This window comes from Ovis aries, chromosome 1, assembly GCF_016772045.2.
Source record: "Ovis aries strain OAR_USU_Benz2616 breed Rambouillet chromosome 1, ARS-UI_Ramb_v3.0, whole genome shotgun sequence".
NCBI classification, from domain to species: domain Eukaryota; kingdom Metazoa; phylum Chordata; class Mammalia; order Artiodactyla; family Bovidae; genus Ovis; species Ovis aries.
The window spans coordinates 8,615,742-8,632,870 of record NC_056054.1 but is presented as its reverse complement, the minus strand read 5'-3'; the positions used below and the strand labels follow the sequence as shown (position 1 = coordinate 8,632,870).

At 48.4% G+C, this 17,129-nt stretch overlaps 1 protein-coding gene across 2 annotated transcripts in view; it reads left to right on the top strand.

The window, feature by feature from the left end:
* CSMD2 (CUB and Sushi multiple domains 2) overlaps positions 1–17,129 on the top strand; it is a 683,354-nt gene that overhangs the window by 468,458 nt on the left and 197,767 nt on the right. For both annotated transcript variants that reach the window (XM_027967572.3, XM_060416549.1), the window contains exons 20-22: positions 1,486–1,701; positions 3,447–3,635; positions 10,231–10,400. In XM_027967572.3, the coding sequence (XP_027823373.2) occupies positions 1,486–1,701; positions 3,447–3,635; positions 10,231–10,400 (575 nt within the window). The remainder of the gene's footprint in view (positions 1–1,485; positions 1,702–3,446; positions 3,636–10,230; positions 10,401–17,129) is intronic.

Below are 17,129 nucleotides of genomic sequence, written 5' to 3'. Positions count from 1 at the left end.
ATTTCATTGCTTTGTGCCTCAGTTTCCTCGGGTGTAACATGGAGATGAGAAGAATCGTACCCAGGTTGCAGGGTTAGTAGCAGGATGAAATGTTGTTGTATCTTCCCTTCCCGTTGATAGGGGCCAACTACAGAGCAACTCAGAACAGTGACACACACATACTGAGGGCTGAAATTTACTCTCATTAGTGGGTGCTCTCAGCCCCTCCCCCTCAGCGGATGGCCCCTCCCCCTTCTCCCTTTCAGATGGCTGCCTGGCCCCTCTCTGACCGCTCCTCTTCCTCCCGTCTTCTGTGTGATGCCACTTCCCCCCAGGCTTCCAATCTACCCTTCTCTGATGACTGCCCTGCCCACCTCCCTTCCTCTTCGTGTTTGGGGGTTCAGCTAGCACCTGTTTGCCAGTGACCGCCAGATCTACTGCTGTAGTCCGACCTTAACCCTGAACTCCAATCTGAACGTCCAGTTCCCTCCTGCTAGCTGGTGCTTCTTGAATGCTGACCGTGCAGAGTGTTCAAAGCCAAAGTCATTACCCTGCCACCACTTGCTCCTCTTCCTATGTGTCCAGCCCCGGCTCACGAAAGACATCACTGTCCTTCAGGTCAAGACCCTCCCTGTCACCCCTTGGCTCCTCCATTGCCTCTGTTGCCTCTGATCCGTGTCCACCTCGCCTCCCGTGTCCCACGTCCCTTTCCTGCTCTTGTCCGCTTGGCCGACCCCATCCACCCCTCTCAGTGCACGGCTGACATCCTTCTAACTGCTCTCTCTGCCTCCCCTCACTCCACTTCCTCCTTCTCAAAGCCACCAACATCTTGCTAATCTGAAATCTGGTACACTCTGGATAGGATAGGCCCTCAACAGCTCTCAAAAAATATCCAGTCTGGCCCCAGAGGGCCTACGTGTCCAGCTCTTCTTCTGGATATTCCCAGCTGAGTATGTCCAACAGCGCGGCCCGGCTCACCAAGCTCTGGACTCCACAGCAGCTCTGTCCCCTGCCTGGGGCACCCTCTCCCCTCTTAGCCGGTTACTTCCCCTGCCTCCTTTTAAGACCCCAAACAAATACTCTTTAGTGAGGCCATCCTGCCTTTCCCTCTTTCCCTTCTGTCCCCCAGTGCAGTCTGACCTATATTGATGACAACGTTGGTCACTCTGCACGGTGGTTCTAGCCCATTGCACCCACCTAGCCCTGAGTCCTAGCCCAGGAAACACCCAACAATATACGAAAACCTGTTGATTGAATGAATGCCCTAACCATAAATCTCCCTTTCAAAGTGGGACAAGCCTGAAGCAGAGTCCTCCTCCCTGAGTGAGCCTGTGGGCAAGAGGGTGTCCGGCTCACCTGGGCCCTTCGGTCAGTTTGGCCTCTGCGTGTTGCTGCTTAGACTTCTGCACACCGATAGATGTTTCCAAATGGGGAATGCTCAGCAGACCCCCGCGTGCAGCTGGGCCCCCTCTCACCGTTGTCCCCTGACCCTCTGGCTCCTGGCAGGTGTGTTCTTCACTTTCCACACCTTCCACCTGGAGAGCGGCCACGACTACCTCCTCATCACGGAGAACGGCAGCTTCACCCAGCCCCTGCGCCAGCTGACGGGCTCACGGCTGCCGGCCCCGATCAGCGCCGGTCTCTATGGCAACTTCACCGCCCAGGTCCGCTTCATTTCCGATTTCTCTATGTCCTACGAAGGCTTCAACATCACCTTCTCAGGTACAGCACTTGAGGGTCCCTCAGGCCCAAAGGGCACTCTGTGCCTCCACCCCACCCCCACTGTCAGCCAGCAGGTGGCGCTGGTCCGCTCCCCAGCCTCTAGGAGGGGAACCTCAGTGCTGTGGCAGAAGGTAGTGTTTAGATACAAGGATGAACATTGCTTATAGTGGGTTGGAAGGAATTAGCAGATCTGTGGGGGGATCTCCTTCTGTGAAGGTGTTCAGGGTTCTCTCTGAATGTGACCGGCCCAACTGATGGAACTAGTGAAGTGAAAGTGAAAGTGAAGTCGCTCAGTCGTGTCCGACTCTTTGCGACCCGTGGACTGTAGCCCACCAAGCTCCTCCGTCCATGGGATTCTCCAGGCAAGAATACTGGAGTGGGCTGCCATTTACCAAAGTCCCTTCCAGCCCTAGCAAGTCCAGATCCTTCTTCTGATTCCACTTCCACTACTTCACAACCACAGCAATTTCCAAAAACAAAGAAAAAGAAGGGAGATGGAAATTAACACGTTGGAGTGTTTTGGTCTCATTCGGAGACTGCTTCACCAACGCTAATTTAGTAGTGATGGATAATTTTCACTGTGTTTAGGAATCCTGAAACGAAAGCTTTTCAGTTTGCATTCAGGGAGGAAAGAGGACCCTTTGCTTCTTTGCGGCTCGTTTCACTTGCTCCCAGAGCACCCTCCTTCCCATCCAGGAGTAGAGGTAGCTGGTAGATTTTCCTGGGATGTGCAAGAGATATCTGACCTCTAGGAAATGGGACATGGCCCAGCTCAGCCCCGCAACGTCCCTCCAGCAGATGCCTTCTGCCATGTGCTGGCTGATGGGACATATCCAGCCGGCCCGCCTTGTGCCTGTGTGCATGCTAAGTCACTTCAGTCTTGTCCAACTCTTTGCAACCCTAAGGACTGCAGTCTGCAAGGCTCCTCTGTCCATGGGATTCTCCAAGCAAGAATGCTGGAGTGGGTTGCCATTTCCTCCTCCAGGGGATCTCCCCCATCCAGGGATAGAACCCACATCTCCTGTGGCCCCTGCATTGGCAGAAGGGTTCGTTACCACTGAGGCATCCCCATCTGCCTTATCCCTTCTGTTTTTTCCAACCACACGGAGCCCTGGGGTACAGTGTCCCAGAAGGGCATTGCCCATGAGGACAAGGAGAGAAGTACTTCTGTGTCATCGCTAGAGACGTAAAGTCACTAGAGGCTGGTCCCTGGTCCAGCAACGCCGCTCCGTCACACTTGCCATCTGCCTCAAGTGTCTGTGCTCCTGAGGCACAGCTTTAACCAAATTCAGCTCTTAGGTTCTTTTTCCAAATGTAAATTGCCCTAGGCTGGGTCTTCCATTCTGACCCCTCTAGAACCAGGCTGAATTGAATTGAATTGGCTCGGTATCCAGGGAGAAAGGGGCAGGAGGGTCTGCAAGCCTGAAGCTGGGCTTCATGTGGAGATGAAGGTTAGAGGAGGGACAGGTCAGCCTCATAAATCCCCCTGGGAAGCCAGCCTCCAGAAACACAGTGCCCTCTCCCACTCCTCCGGGCTGGGAAGCGCTCAGACCGCCCGGAGCACAACCTGCCTGTTCTCCCCTGCCTCTGTCCCTCTCAAGTTCTCTCTCCTCTCCTTGCCTTTCGTGGATCCCTGCATATCCTGTGCCTCTGTCTGTCCTCCTCTCTCGCCCTCTTCTCCCTGGCGTCTTTGTCTGCGTGCCCCTCCTCTGTCTCTGACCCCGGCTCTCTTGCCTCCCTTCCAGAGTATGACCTGGAACCCTGCGAGGAGCCCGAGGTCCCAGCCTACAGCATCCGGAAGGGCTTGCAGTTTGGCGTAGGCGACACCTTGACCTTCTCCTGCTTCCCCGGGTACCGCCTGGAGGGCACGGCCCGTATCACGTGCCTGGGGGGCAGACGGCGCCTGTGGAGTTCGCCTCTGCCAAGGTGTGTTGGTAGGTGGTCACGTGCTTTCATTTTGCTTCACTAAGGGGGTTGGCCGAACTTTAGTCAATTGCTGTGAGGTAGTGGAACACACATGGGCCAAGAGGCCAATGGGACTGGGCTTGAGAAGTGTCTTAGCACACGGTGACCCGCAGTGGGACCTCGGTGGGTGGCCTACCGTCCTTCCGCTCCAGCCTCGTTATCTGTACAGGAGGGATGGCAGCCAACACCTGCTTCATGGGCTGTTTGGTAGCTTCAGCTGACCTTTGCAAAGTGAGTCCACAGGAGGCACTCGGATGAAATCAACTTCCGTACCGTCAACTCCCACCCTTAACGCACGTCCCCATGGCTTCTGGATGCCTCTTGCAGGGAAATCTGGGTGGGGCGTGGGTGGACCTGTGGGAAGGAGGTATGACCTTTGCCCATGAAGAGTCCCCATATGGTGGAAGAGAGGGCTGATTTTGCTAGTTCAGTGAGTGTGCTAGCTTTTGAGACTTTCCAGAAAGGCTCCATCCTTTCAACTGGGGAGGACAGAGGGCAGAGGGAAGCAAGAGCTAAGTTCATTTCTAGAGCACCCATTGCAGGTCAGACATGCTTCTAGATGCTGGGAATATAAAACTGAACGTCACGAGGAAGGCTTTCCACCCCTGCTCTCACATTCTGGTGGAGGGAGATGGGCTACCAGCACGTGGATGTGTAGTGGCAGGCAGTGTTGAGGGTTAGAGAGAAAGAGTAAGTCAGCTCAGAAAGTGTGGGAAGTGTTTATAAAAAGTGATCGGGAAAGGCTTCTCTGATGGGTTAACAATGTATAGTAGGGATCTGAAGGCATCCAAGGAGATCCCAAGGCTTTCATGGGAGACGAGGGGGCCAAGTGCCAAGGCCCTGAGCCACGAGGTGCTCACTGCTTCAGGAACAGCTTGCAGGCCAGTCTGGAGTGAGTGGTGGGAAAAACAGTAGATAATGAGGTGGAAGAGGTAGCTGAGGGAGCTGAGACCAGGAGCCCTATGACCCCAGGCCCTGCCGGCCTCCTTGCCAGGGAGAAGACTCTTCAGAGCCCCAGGCCCAGAGGGTGCAGAGAAATGGGGTGATACTCCAGGGAGCTGGAGCAGTTGCTGGCTGCCCCACATGTATAAGGGTCATGCGCTGCTTGCTCGATACTCACACCATGGGGTAGATGGACACAGGCTGGCTCAGTGGAGTGCTTACCATGCTCACTGTTAGCCACTAGGAACGCATGTTCAATATTAAAGAAAACCCAAAATACCAAACAGATCGAGACAGCACTGCACTGACTGAAGCAGCGGTTGGCATCTTGAGGGTCCATGAGGTCAGCCTTGCCTGGGACAATGCCACAGAGCCCTGGGGGCTCTAGAGGAGACCGGCATAAACAGGATGGCAAGATGGGCTGGGCTCGGGCCAGCCGATCACATGGGCCCAAGGTCAGTTCTCTGCTCTGCCATTTACCAGCCACTGGATCTTGGGCAGGCCACCCAATGCCATCAGCCCCAGCTTCTCTGTATTTATAAAGCAGAGATAGCAGTACCCAGCTCACAGGTTTTACTCCAGATTAGAAGGCATGGTTTACATCAAGCAGGAGGGTGCCATATGATTATCAACCTTTGGCCAATAACATTTTAATCCTTATTTATCGATGACCAACAATCAACACCCTTGCACGATCTCAGAGGGGAAGCATTAAGACAAATAGATAAAGAATCCCATTTTTGATCAATTAAGTGATCTCAAATTTTATTCATCCCCCCCAGAGCAGCAGTCTGCGACCTTTTTGGCACCAGGGACCGGTTTTGTGGAAGACAGTTTCTCCACTGACTGACGTGCAGGAGATGGTTTCGGGATGATTTAAACGCATTACATTCGTTGTTCACTTTATTATCATTACATCAGCTCCACCTCAGCCCGTCAGGCCTTAGATCCTGGAGGCTGGGGACCCCTGCCGTAGAGCATCCGGCCACCCTAACCTGTGCATACGTGCAGACACACGTGTAGCTCCCACTGTGTAGGTTCAGTTTCAACCTGGCTGCTAGCAGCTCTTTTCTTCTCTGGAAAAATGTCTTCAGCTCAGTGGTTCTGAGGGGAGTTTTTCCTGAATGGGATTATCCAGGACCGCAGACGTGCTCACGCCCTTAGCTCTCACCTCATCGATCTCGTTCCATAAACTCATTCTGTAACTTATTATTCCAATTACTGTTTGTTCATGGCACCTCACAATATTTTCATTATTCCATTTGTCTTCTGTTTTGTATGTATTAATACTGCATAGCAATTATAATCACCTCTAATTACCGCCAGGCCCACAACAGAGCCTCAGGCTGGAGGTATCATGGGAATGCCCACTCGGGAGATGCTCCCGGTTGCCGTATGCACTGGAGGTGTAAATTGGATGACTTACCAGGAACATGCCCCCCTGAGAAGGAGATAAACAGCTCTGGGCTCTAATTCATGGTGTGGCAGGCAACACAGCAGCCCCTGACCTCAGGGTCCCCTAAACTGGAGATAGAAGGGACAGCCCTGACCCCAGAGGACCCCATTCTGCAGAATGACCCTGTCCTTGGGAGCCCCGAGTGATGGAGCAGCCCTAACTCTCCACCTCGGGGGGTGCCCCAGACTGAGGGACATGACATGCCCCTGCCCTTAATGAGACCTCTTCTGATGGGATGGCAGAAGTCGAAGATGCCTGAATCAGCTGCAGCGCTTGCCAGCACAGATGACTGTGTTTCTCCGGAATGTTTATTTGTTTTCATTTATGCTTGTGTTTCACTTTTCAATGCATCTGCTCACCTCCCTTAATGCTTCAGAAGCTCTCCCAGGAGCCAGCGCCATGTCCTTCTACCTCCTGGACACTCGCTGGTGCCCTGGAAAAAGGCCCTGGCAGAGGGGTCCATCTGAAGCTGTTGGCCCCCTTTCCCTCCTTATTGAGGAGTTTGGCATGTGGGACAGAGGAGAGAGCCATGCTGGGGCAGAAATGGCCTCTAGCTCTTGTGCAGCAAGCCAGGGGCAGGAATGAAGTGGCAAACTATACCAAGGCCCACGTGTAATGAAAACCAACTCTCAGGAGCTAGGTGGTGAGCAAGAGGCATCAGGAACAGCGAGGGCGCTGTGAATGTCAGGCAATGAACACCTGCTTCCCAGGAAGCTTCATGGGCTTCCTGACAGTCCCAGAGCCCGGGCAGTTAGGGCTCCAAGTGAAAGTAGATAAGCTATGCAGATTCATTGGGTTAGATGGGAAGAGGAAGGAATAATACTTGTTGAGGGCCTACTAGGTACTATGTTGTTTGCTAAGTCATGTCCAACTATTTGCTACCCCATGGACTGCAGCACACCAGGCTTCCCTGTCCTTCACTATCTTCTGGAGTTTGCTCAGACTCATGTCCATTGAGTTGATGATGCTACCTAATCATTTCATCCTCTTTCACCCCCTTCTCCTGCTGCCCTCAATCTTTCCTAGCATCAGGGTCTTTTCCAAAGACTTAACTCTTCGCCTCAGGTGGCCAAAGTATGGGTACTTCAGCTTCGGCCTCAGTCCTTCCAATGAACTTTCAGGGTTGATTTCCTTTAGGACTCACTGGTTTGATCTTGCAGTCCAAGGGACTCTCAGACATCTTCTCCAGCAACCCAATTCGAAAGCATCAATTCTTTGGTGTTCAAGCTTCTTTATGGTCCAGCTCTCACATCCGCACATGACTGTTGGAAAAACCATAGCTTCGACTCTGAGGACCTTTGTTGGCAAAGTAACATCTCTGCTTTTCAATGCATGGTCTAGGTTTGTCATAGCTTTCCTTCCAAGGAGCGCTTGCGTCTTCTAATTTCATGGCTGTGGTTACATTTGCAGCCAGGTGCAAACCACTTCCGATACACTCACCTGCTGCTGCTGCCAAGTCACTTCAGTTGTGTCCCACTCTTTGTGACCCTATGAATCATAGCCCACCGGGGTCCTCTGACCATGAGATTCTCCAGGCAAGAATACTGGAGTGGATTGCCATGCCCTCCTTCAGAGGATCTTCCCAACCCAGGGATTGAACCCTCATCTCTTATGTCTTCTGCATTGCCAGGCAGGTTCTTTACCACTAGCACCACCTGGGAAGCCCACATATTCACCCTTTTCATCATAAAATTTCATAGCCGAGTCCTCTCTAGCTTTATGTGGATGCTGTTATTGTCCAGCTGGAGGCAGATGAAGAGACAGTGGTTCAGAGAGTTGACATAACTGGTCTGTCTGTGTCTAAAGTCTGTGCTCATCCCAGTGCACCACATGCCATTCCCTAGACAGAAGGGAATACCGTGTGACCCCAGAGATGATGGAGAGCTGCTTCAGAGGGCTGCCCACGTGATGGGACTGAGGAATTATACATGTCTAAACACGTACATCCTTCAACACACCCTGCCCAAATACCCACCTTCATCGGAGGGCACCCAAAATATATCCACACTTTAGAAATAATATCCACCTGAAGTATCAGCGGCCCCCAGGGTTCCTGCCTACCACCCCCACTTTAGTTTTATGCCCCAGCCTAAGACATTCATTACGCAGGTTTGAACACTTTGCAAACAGGCTGAGATGAAAGTCCTGCAAAGCGAGATTTCTCCTCCAAGAGAGATAATGGCTTTTTCATTGTGAGCTGCTGTAAGAAAATACCAGCATGTGGGTGGCCTCAACGATGTACATTTCTTACTCCCAGATCCAGAAGCTAGCAAATTCCAGATGAGGGTGCCAGCAGGTTCAGTGTGAGGTGGAGGCCCTCTGCTTGGCTGCCAGATAGCGGCCTTCTTGCTGTATTGTGGGCTCTGCTCAGTTCCTCTGCTGTTCCTCTGGCACTGACCCCACCCTGAGGGCTCTCACCTCATCATACCTGGGGATCTGGGCTTCAGCATAGGAATTTGTCAGGGAGACACAAACACACAGTCCACAGTAATGATTAAGGTAAAAGTCTTAGGAAACTGAAGCTGGTCCTGAAATGAAAAGAACCCAGGGAGTAGGGCTGGATGAAAAAGTAGGGACTAGTGGGTGGAACATGATCATAAGGAGCAGACCTGGGGACAAGAGAACACACAAAGGTACAATTAAGCCCACGAGAGGCTCCACTCTGAGTTTTCTTGCATCACATGCTTCCTCCACACTGCTGTGGCCTAGGATACTCCCAGCTTAGACAAGCAGAGTTGAATGTGTGGTCAGCAGCCCCTTGGTTGACCTCAGGGCCCTTCTAGCCAATGACTGTGCCTAGAACAGGGACGCTGAGGAGTAGTTTGGAGGAAGCAGACTTGCTACCATCAACTTCAGAGATTCAAGCCTTGCTCCAGACTCCCTATATGTCCAGACAAATAATGGGCCTGCCATCTGGATGTGTATTTATATCCTTCCAGAATCTAATTATTTTTAGAGCTGTCCATCCTCTGAGGTCAGCGTCCTCCATGTTTATTCATTCATTTATTTGGCAAATATTTATTTTACAGACTATCTGGGCCAAGCCTTGTAAATTCATGGATTCATTAAGCATGACCCTGACCTTCAAGTAACTCACTGTTTGGGTAGGGGGTACAGGCAAGTAACAAGCTATCAGGGTGCAGTCTGGTAGATGCTCTGCCACGGGGAAGCCTAGGAAGTGGCTTCCTAATTATTGAAGCCCCTAGGGAGCCGACTGCAGAGTCTTTCAGCACACGCCTGCCCCGAGATACCTCCCCTTTCCTCACTGCTGCCTGTCCTGCCCAGGCGCCAAGTGAACGGGTGGGTGCTGAGGGTGCAGAAATATGACCAAGTCCGGAAGCATCCACAGTGAAGTGGAGGAGAGAGAAATGTTAACAAACAAGTCAAGAACTAAAAATAAAGGTATGGGAACAATGGGGAAAGAATGACTAATTCTGGAGGAAGAGACAGATTTTGAGAGGAAGGTGTGAATTCATTAGCTGTTGCACGAAACAGGGTTTCCATGGGTCTGTGCCAAACCTTTCTCCAGAGCCTCAGAGGCCCTAAATTCTGGGATCAAGAGGGTTGAGTTGTCAGCCCCCTCCTCTTCTTGAATTGAGAGACAATCTAAACTGCTAAGTACCAGAGTCTTTATATTTAAAACAGGAATGATAATCAGTTTGTGATTAATGGCTGAAACGTTTTTTGTAAAGCTTGGGAGATGCTAGTGATTATTATTCAAATGCATCCCCTCTTGGTTGCTCTCCTCTGATATGGAAAGGCTGCATCCCTCCTCACTTGGTGGCCCCCAGCTTCCCCTGATGCCCTCCTTGGTCATTTCTGTTGCTATGATACTATATGGGCAGATGGGAGAGTAGCTGCTTCATGACACTTTAAAAGTAAAGGGTGACTGGTGGGTTCGTTTCTGTTCCTGAAGAAGAAAGACAGACAAACTGAAGGAGAGAAGTAAAGGGACCAAGCAGAACTACAGGTAGTCTGGAGTTTAAAAAAAAAACACGTTGATTAGCAGTCCTATAGACAGGCAGACAAATGGGCAGGTGGGCAGGCGCGTCGGCAGGTAGAGAGGCAAGCGACTTGTCGTCTTTTGAGGCTCCCCAGCGCTGTGCATTGCGTCCCGGATGTAGCTGGCCGGCATTAATCTGTTATTATTGTGATTTCGTTTCCAGCTGAGTGTGGGAATTCGGTCACGGGCACTCAGGGCACTCTGCTGTCCCCCAACTTTCCTGTGAACTACAGTAACAACCACGAATGCATCTACTCCATCCAGACCCAGCCAGGGAAGGGAATTCAGCTCAAAGCCAAGGCATTTGAACTCTCTGAAGGAGATGTCCTCAAGGTAACACTGAGAGATGTCACAGTGTACACACATTACGGGCTGCAAAAGTGTGGTCATCATGCCCATTTATCTCTGTGTGAAGGACTTAGCTTCTCTTCTTCCCCTTTGAGTCCCAAGATATTGTCCTCACTCATCCGGGAGAAGTAAGAACCTAAGAGAGAAGGGTAGAATGCATGTATTCTAAAGAACGTGGATTTAGAGTTTGCTTAGGAGCCAACTGCTCTCAAATATGTATGTGATGGAGTAGGGGTAGCAGGTCAGTGGATCAGGTTTTCCATTATGAACTCTGACCGTCAGTGTGGATAAGAAGAAATCATGAATACATATGTTTATATGTACAGTTCTTGATGTGTGTGCATCTGTGTCTGTGTGTGTATTTGGTCTGAGGGATCTGCGTCTATGCATATTTGTGTTTTGTGTGGGCGCATCTGTGTATGTTTTGAATTTATGTTTCAGTAAATGGTTTGGCTGTTTCAGCAGCTTCAGTGCACCATGGTGGCGGTCTACAGGTGGCAGTGGGGTTAAAGAAGGTGAGTTCAGGATCTCCATAAGAGAAAGAGGTGAAAGGACTTGGACTAAAGAAAGGCTTATAGAGGGGGCCTTGTTAAGACGCTGAACATACATATGACTTGCGTTTCTTTGTGTGTGTGTGGTTAACTGTGTACTTCCAGTAATACATGATGTGTGTATGTATGTAACCAAAGCCTTGACTCTGGAGAATTTGTCAAAGAGCCGCCTTATTAAAAGGGACTATAAGGAAAATCTCACATGGAGTAGGTTCATTTTCATCCTAGGCTAAGAACTTTTGTTTTTGTGCGTGTTCTAGAATAGTTTTATTCCCTGTAACTAGAGAAGTCTAGACTTTAGCAACAGCCAAAGGTCACAGCTCTAGAAAATCCAGAGAGAAACCGTTAAGCAATCCCCACCCCTTAGGACTCTCTCTAGATATAATGAGTATACTGTGCTTTGTATATAGAGATGATACTCTTGACCCTCCCATCTGGGGCATGTGTGTGTCTGTGTGTTCGGAAGGTTTTTTTCAACCTTATCTAATTATTCTTAAATCCAAGAGGCCATACTGTGAGATGACCAGCTGGGACCAGATACGCCTGAAATAGAACAGAATATGGTAGTGGCCCAGGAGGGAATGGGGCCCTATCATTGGTCCCTTCAGCTCTGCTCTTCAACCTCTGAGCTCCCCAGACACAGAAAAGCAGAGTGCCTCTCCCCATAAGTGAGCGATACCCAGGCCCTGTGCTTTCCAAGGGCGGTGTCTTCAGGCACCCCCTGACCTCAGTGCCCTCCGTTCATTTCTTCATCACCTACAGCAGAGCCTCGGAGAACACACCCAGGCACAGCAAGGCCAGGGTGACTTCCTCGCTCTAGCACTCCAGATGGAATTGATGAAAGCTGGACAATACGGAGAACACCTTAAAGAAAAGCTGTTGTTCACCATGCAGGAAAAGGCCTTTTTGAGGCATAACGTAATTTTCAGGTTTTGAAGGGAATGTGAGCAGCAGTTTTGTGCATGTGGCCTGCGGGGATCAGCAGAGGGGTCCCTTCCTTGGTGGCTGGAGGTCATGTGGAGCCTGATCAGGGCCCGAGCATCCTCTCCAGGGGGGTCTGGACTCAGAGGCGCACTTAAGACATGGTCAGCAGGCATGCATACCCCACTGCACTGTCTGGATTCTGCCTGAGGGTCAAGTGGTGCAGCTTAATAGACCACAGGGAGACATTTGAATGCACTCAGGTCAAAAGGAAGGGACCTGGGGCATTATCCCCAGGCCAGAGGTCAGGGAGGGCTCAGGCAGGCGTCAGGACCTCAGATGGTTCTTCGGGGCTATGGAGAGAAGGGCTGATTTTCTGTGCTTCTTGGAGAGATCTTCCCAAGACTTCAGATTTGGTCTCTGCAGCCGCCTATCCAGGGACCCTGCCACCAGCCTTCTAATACTGAGTTTGACCTTGTTGCTGAAGAGCCTCTTCCCCCATTTCTAGGCCTCTGTAGGGTCCTCCTCAGGAGACTGGACTGTGGCTCTGGACTAGTCACATGATCTTGTATCCACCAGAGCTTCCACAGAGAAGGGGGTCTGGCAAAGGGAGAGGGCAGGGCCCCAGGAGGTCATGTGGTTTCCCATTCTAACTCTGCCTCAGAACCCTTGCCCTCCCAAAGGAGAGCCTGGGACACGAGCGGTGTGGGAACAAAAGGAAACACACAGTGACAGTCTCCACCTGCAGCCGCCGTCAGCTGCATCGGCAGGGCCGTTTACCCTTGTCACTCTGATCTCCCTTGACGCAAAGGAAGCAGCACCTCAAGTCACCCCCAGAAGCATCCTGCCCTTGCCCTGTGTAATCTGCCAGAACATCAGTATATTTCCAGTCCCGAGGACACACCTGACCCTCCCAAGAAGCCCCAGCATGTACCTGGACTCCTTCCTGCCCAAGGAGACCCATCATCTCCCAAACACAGGCGTCTGATCAACCCTCTAAACCTGTCATACACGCTCGTATTTCTAACCTACGGAATGACTGTTTTCTGGCTCTTGTGACCCTCCCCTCTCCTGGTCTTTTCCTTACCTTTAATAACTGAATGTTTCTTAGGCCTCACCCTGCACATACTCCAGCTTGTCTCCCAGAACTTCCTGATTAATCCTATATAGGTTCCCACCAAAATCTTGACCTCTGATATCTGCAAGACAGGAAGGGCCTCTCAGTGTCATAGTGTGGAAAGACAACTCCCAGTTCAAGATGGCACAGGAAGCTCATGTATATAACTACATGCAGGTTTCCATGAAAATGACTAAAGGGACATGAAACAGGGGAAATTAGGTAAGGGTGCCTTTCACATACAACTTAAAGACATGTTTGCCAAATGGAATACTCACCAAAGGGGGTCCAGATTGAGAAAGGGCCGGATCAAATTGTATTTCACGTAAGTGAAGTTTTTCCTGTGGATACAGTGCTAGAAACCTCAAGGACAAAGGCATCGAAGGCCACACAGAGCAGCAGGGCCTGGAGCCAAGGACACACCAGGGGACTGTTGGCAGGAGCCAGGTCTCAATCCCACTAGTGCTTCTGGGAACTGCGCTTGGCCAGAGAGACCTCCAGAGCCAAGCTCCCTCACAACGCAACATGCTGAAGTTTATTTGGCTGTCCTTGGCAAGCAGGATAGAGCAGAGCACTGCCTTGGCTGGCACCTGACAAGAGTGGGCAGGCTTATTAGAGAAGAGGCTGCCGCAGTCACACACACGCGCGCGCGTCCTCCTTCACACACGCGCGCTTTAGCACCAGGAGAGGCTTCTGCTCTGTTACGGCCTCTTCTGGCTCAGCTCTTCTTCTCCCCCTTAGAGATGACTGAGTCTTCCCACTGCCCTTTCTTCTCCCCCTGTGGTGATTTGCCAACAGGAAAATGAACCGGATATGTACAAACATTCAGTAGATCAGAAGACGGGACCTGTCTGAGGAGTCAGACTTAATCGCCCCCTCTGTAAGCAACAAAGGAAAAAAAAAATACTTTAAAAGCTCCTAATTTGTATTCTTAGCAGGATATGAGAGGATATTATATTTATGACACAAAAATAAGCAATAATGAAAACAGGGCAATCTGAGATGAAGAAAGATTAAACAGAGATGAAAAACATGATCACCCAATTAAAAATGGAATGGAGGCAATGAACAGAAGATGGCAAACCACAGAAAAATGAAATCACTTTATTATAAGATAAATTTGAGAACTCTCATCTCATAATGAAATGAAAAAGAGAGTTCTTTTATATTAATAAAATGTACAATCAATCCACAGTAAAACTTTATGTGCCAAATAACATAGCATGAATAAATTAAATCAAAATTGCTAGAAATGTAAAAAATTTTAATAAAGTCACCGTCATTGTAGAAGATTTAATATACATCTGTTACTCTCTGGCATATCATCTAGATTAAAAATAAATAAGGATTTAGGTACTTGAATAATAGAATGAATCCAAAGAAAGTAGAAGAAAGATATGTTTAAAGATAAAAGGAAAAATGACTGAAAAAAGAAAACTAAAAAAAAAAAAAAAAAACAGAATAGAATAGACAGAATTCTAGACAGAGTATGCCGGACTGATCAAGGAATAAAGAAGCCACAAATGTGTAATTTTAATAATGAAAAAGAAACATAGTCATAGATAAGATACAGATTATGAAAACAATTAGAAAATGGTTCAGTTCAGTTCAGTTCAGTTCAGTCGCTCAGTCGTGTCCGACTCTTTGCGACCCCATGAATCGCAGCACGCCAGGCCTCCCTGTCCATCACCAACTCCCGGAGTTCACTCAGACTCACATCCATCGAGTCAGTGATGCCATCTAGCCATCTCATCCTTGGTCGTCCCCTTCTCCTCCTGCCCCCATCCCTCCCAGCATCAGGGTCTTTTCCAATGAGTCAACTCTTCTCATGAGGTGGCCAAAGTACTGGAGTTTCAGCTTTAGCATCATTCCTTCCAAAGAACACCCATGGCTGATCTCCTTTAGAATGGACTGGTTGGATCTCCTTGCAGTCCAAGGGACTCTCAAGAGTCTTCTCCAACACCACAGTTCAAAAGCATCAATTCTTTGGCGCTCAGCTTTCTTGACAGTCCAACTCTCACAACCATACATGAACACTGGAAAAACCATAGCCTTGACTAGATGGACCTTTGTTGGCAAAGTAATGTCTCTGTTTTTGAATATGCTTAGGAAAAGCATAAGCCAAAAACTAAGAAAGCTTAAATGGGATGGAAAATTTTTATAGATAAAAAGTACTGATATCAGGAAAAAATACAAATTGGAATAAACCAATAGCCATTTAAAACATGGGAATTCTCCCATATTCTCTCTCAAAGTGCACAGGCCTAGACTGTCTTACAGATAAACTCAGAACACTTCATGGAACAATTAACCCCTACAATAATCAAACTGTCTCAAAAAGAGGAAAATTAGCACTCATATCTCCACCCATTTAAATGGGACAAGTGAAAATACTTATATCAAACTGAATAAGGACAGTATAAAGTATGAGGCCAGTTTCACTTATGATCATAGACCAGGAGTCCTAACAGAGTATCATGTTGGATCTAGCTGCACATTAAAACAAAAATAGCCAAATGGGATGGATTCCAGGAATATAAGAATGTGTCAATATTAGAAGAGTTCCTAATTTTATTTACTGGGTAACCCATGTGAAATTACCTTTTTTTGTAGGTCAAGGGCTGTCAAATATCAGCAATTTTATTCTAGTAACAGATTTGCATGCTAAGTTGCTTCAGTCGTGTCCAACTCTTTGCAACCCTATGGGCTATACCCCACCAGGCTCCTCTGTCCATGGGATTCTCCAGGCAAGAACACTGGAGTGAGTTGCCAGCCCCAAATCATCCCATCTTCCTCTCCCAGAGCCACCTGGGAAGCCCATAAACAGATTAGCAGAGAAAAATATAAGATCCTGCCAACATATCCCAAAACATGTGATGAAAGTCAGTACTTGTTCATGATTTGCAAACATATCTCATAAAGCTATGGACAGAACTTTCTCAATCAGATAAAAAAAAAATTTCTAGCAACACCTGTGGCAAACATTATACTTAATGACAAAACTTCCTAAGGATTACCGGTAAAGTCAGGAACAAGAGCAGCTGTTCTGCTACCATCAATAGTATTCAGATCCAAGCCACTACAATTAGACAAAGAAAAGAACACATGAACCGTAACAATTAGAACGGAATATCCTAATTGTCTCTTATTTGGGAAATACGAAACAACCGACCAATAAATTATCAGAACCAATAAGACAATTTAGCAAAGCCACTGATGTTTCTACAACCAATTCAAACACGTAATAACAGAGGAGGAAGAGTTCTCATAATAGAAACAAAAACTGTTCAGACACCTAGGAATAAGCCTAACAAACTCGTATAACATTAACTGAGAAAATTATAAAACTTTATTCTGAAGGACATAAAACTAAAATAAATGCAGGGAGGTTTCATATTCAGGGCTGGCTAAAGTCTATGAACGGGCAATTCACAGAAGAGGAGTGAAGAATTGATAAGCATGCAAAGAGATGTTCCACTTTGGTGATAATCAGGGACATAAAAATTAAAACAAGAAACCATTTCGCACTCATCATATTGGAAAATTTTAGAGTTCCTGGAAAGAGCAAGTGTTGGCCGAGATATAAAGTAATGAAAGCTGCCCTACGTTGCTGGTAGAGAGATTTAATTGGTGTACTCTTCGGAGAGCAGACTGACAGTATCTAACAAAGTTGAAGATGTACCTTCCCTGGGTGACCTGCTTCTCCATTCTAGTTCTACGTGTACGCCATAGAGAAACTTGAAAAGGTGTGTGAGCAGATATGCATGCGGCAATGTTCGTAGGAATGTTACATTGTAACTGTGCTAAACACGATCCACCTGACATATTTTGAAGGCAGCCATCTTGCTGACCTGTCTTATTAGATGTAGTGGTTTCATGCATATTAAAAATCAAGTTTATTTGTCAATTACACCTCAGTAAAGCTGAAAAAAGTGGAAGCATCTAATACAGAAAAAAGAAGGTTAGATGTACTGGCTGTGTACGGATTCTCTCAGATTTGTCAGGGATAAATCCATCACCTATATATAATGATGAACTGGACCATCAAAGCCATTTTCTTATGGACAAGCAATATTCTGTTAGGAAATAAATGCATACAAAGACCCAAATGCCAAAATCAATAAA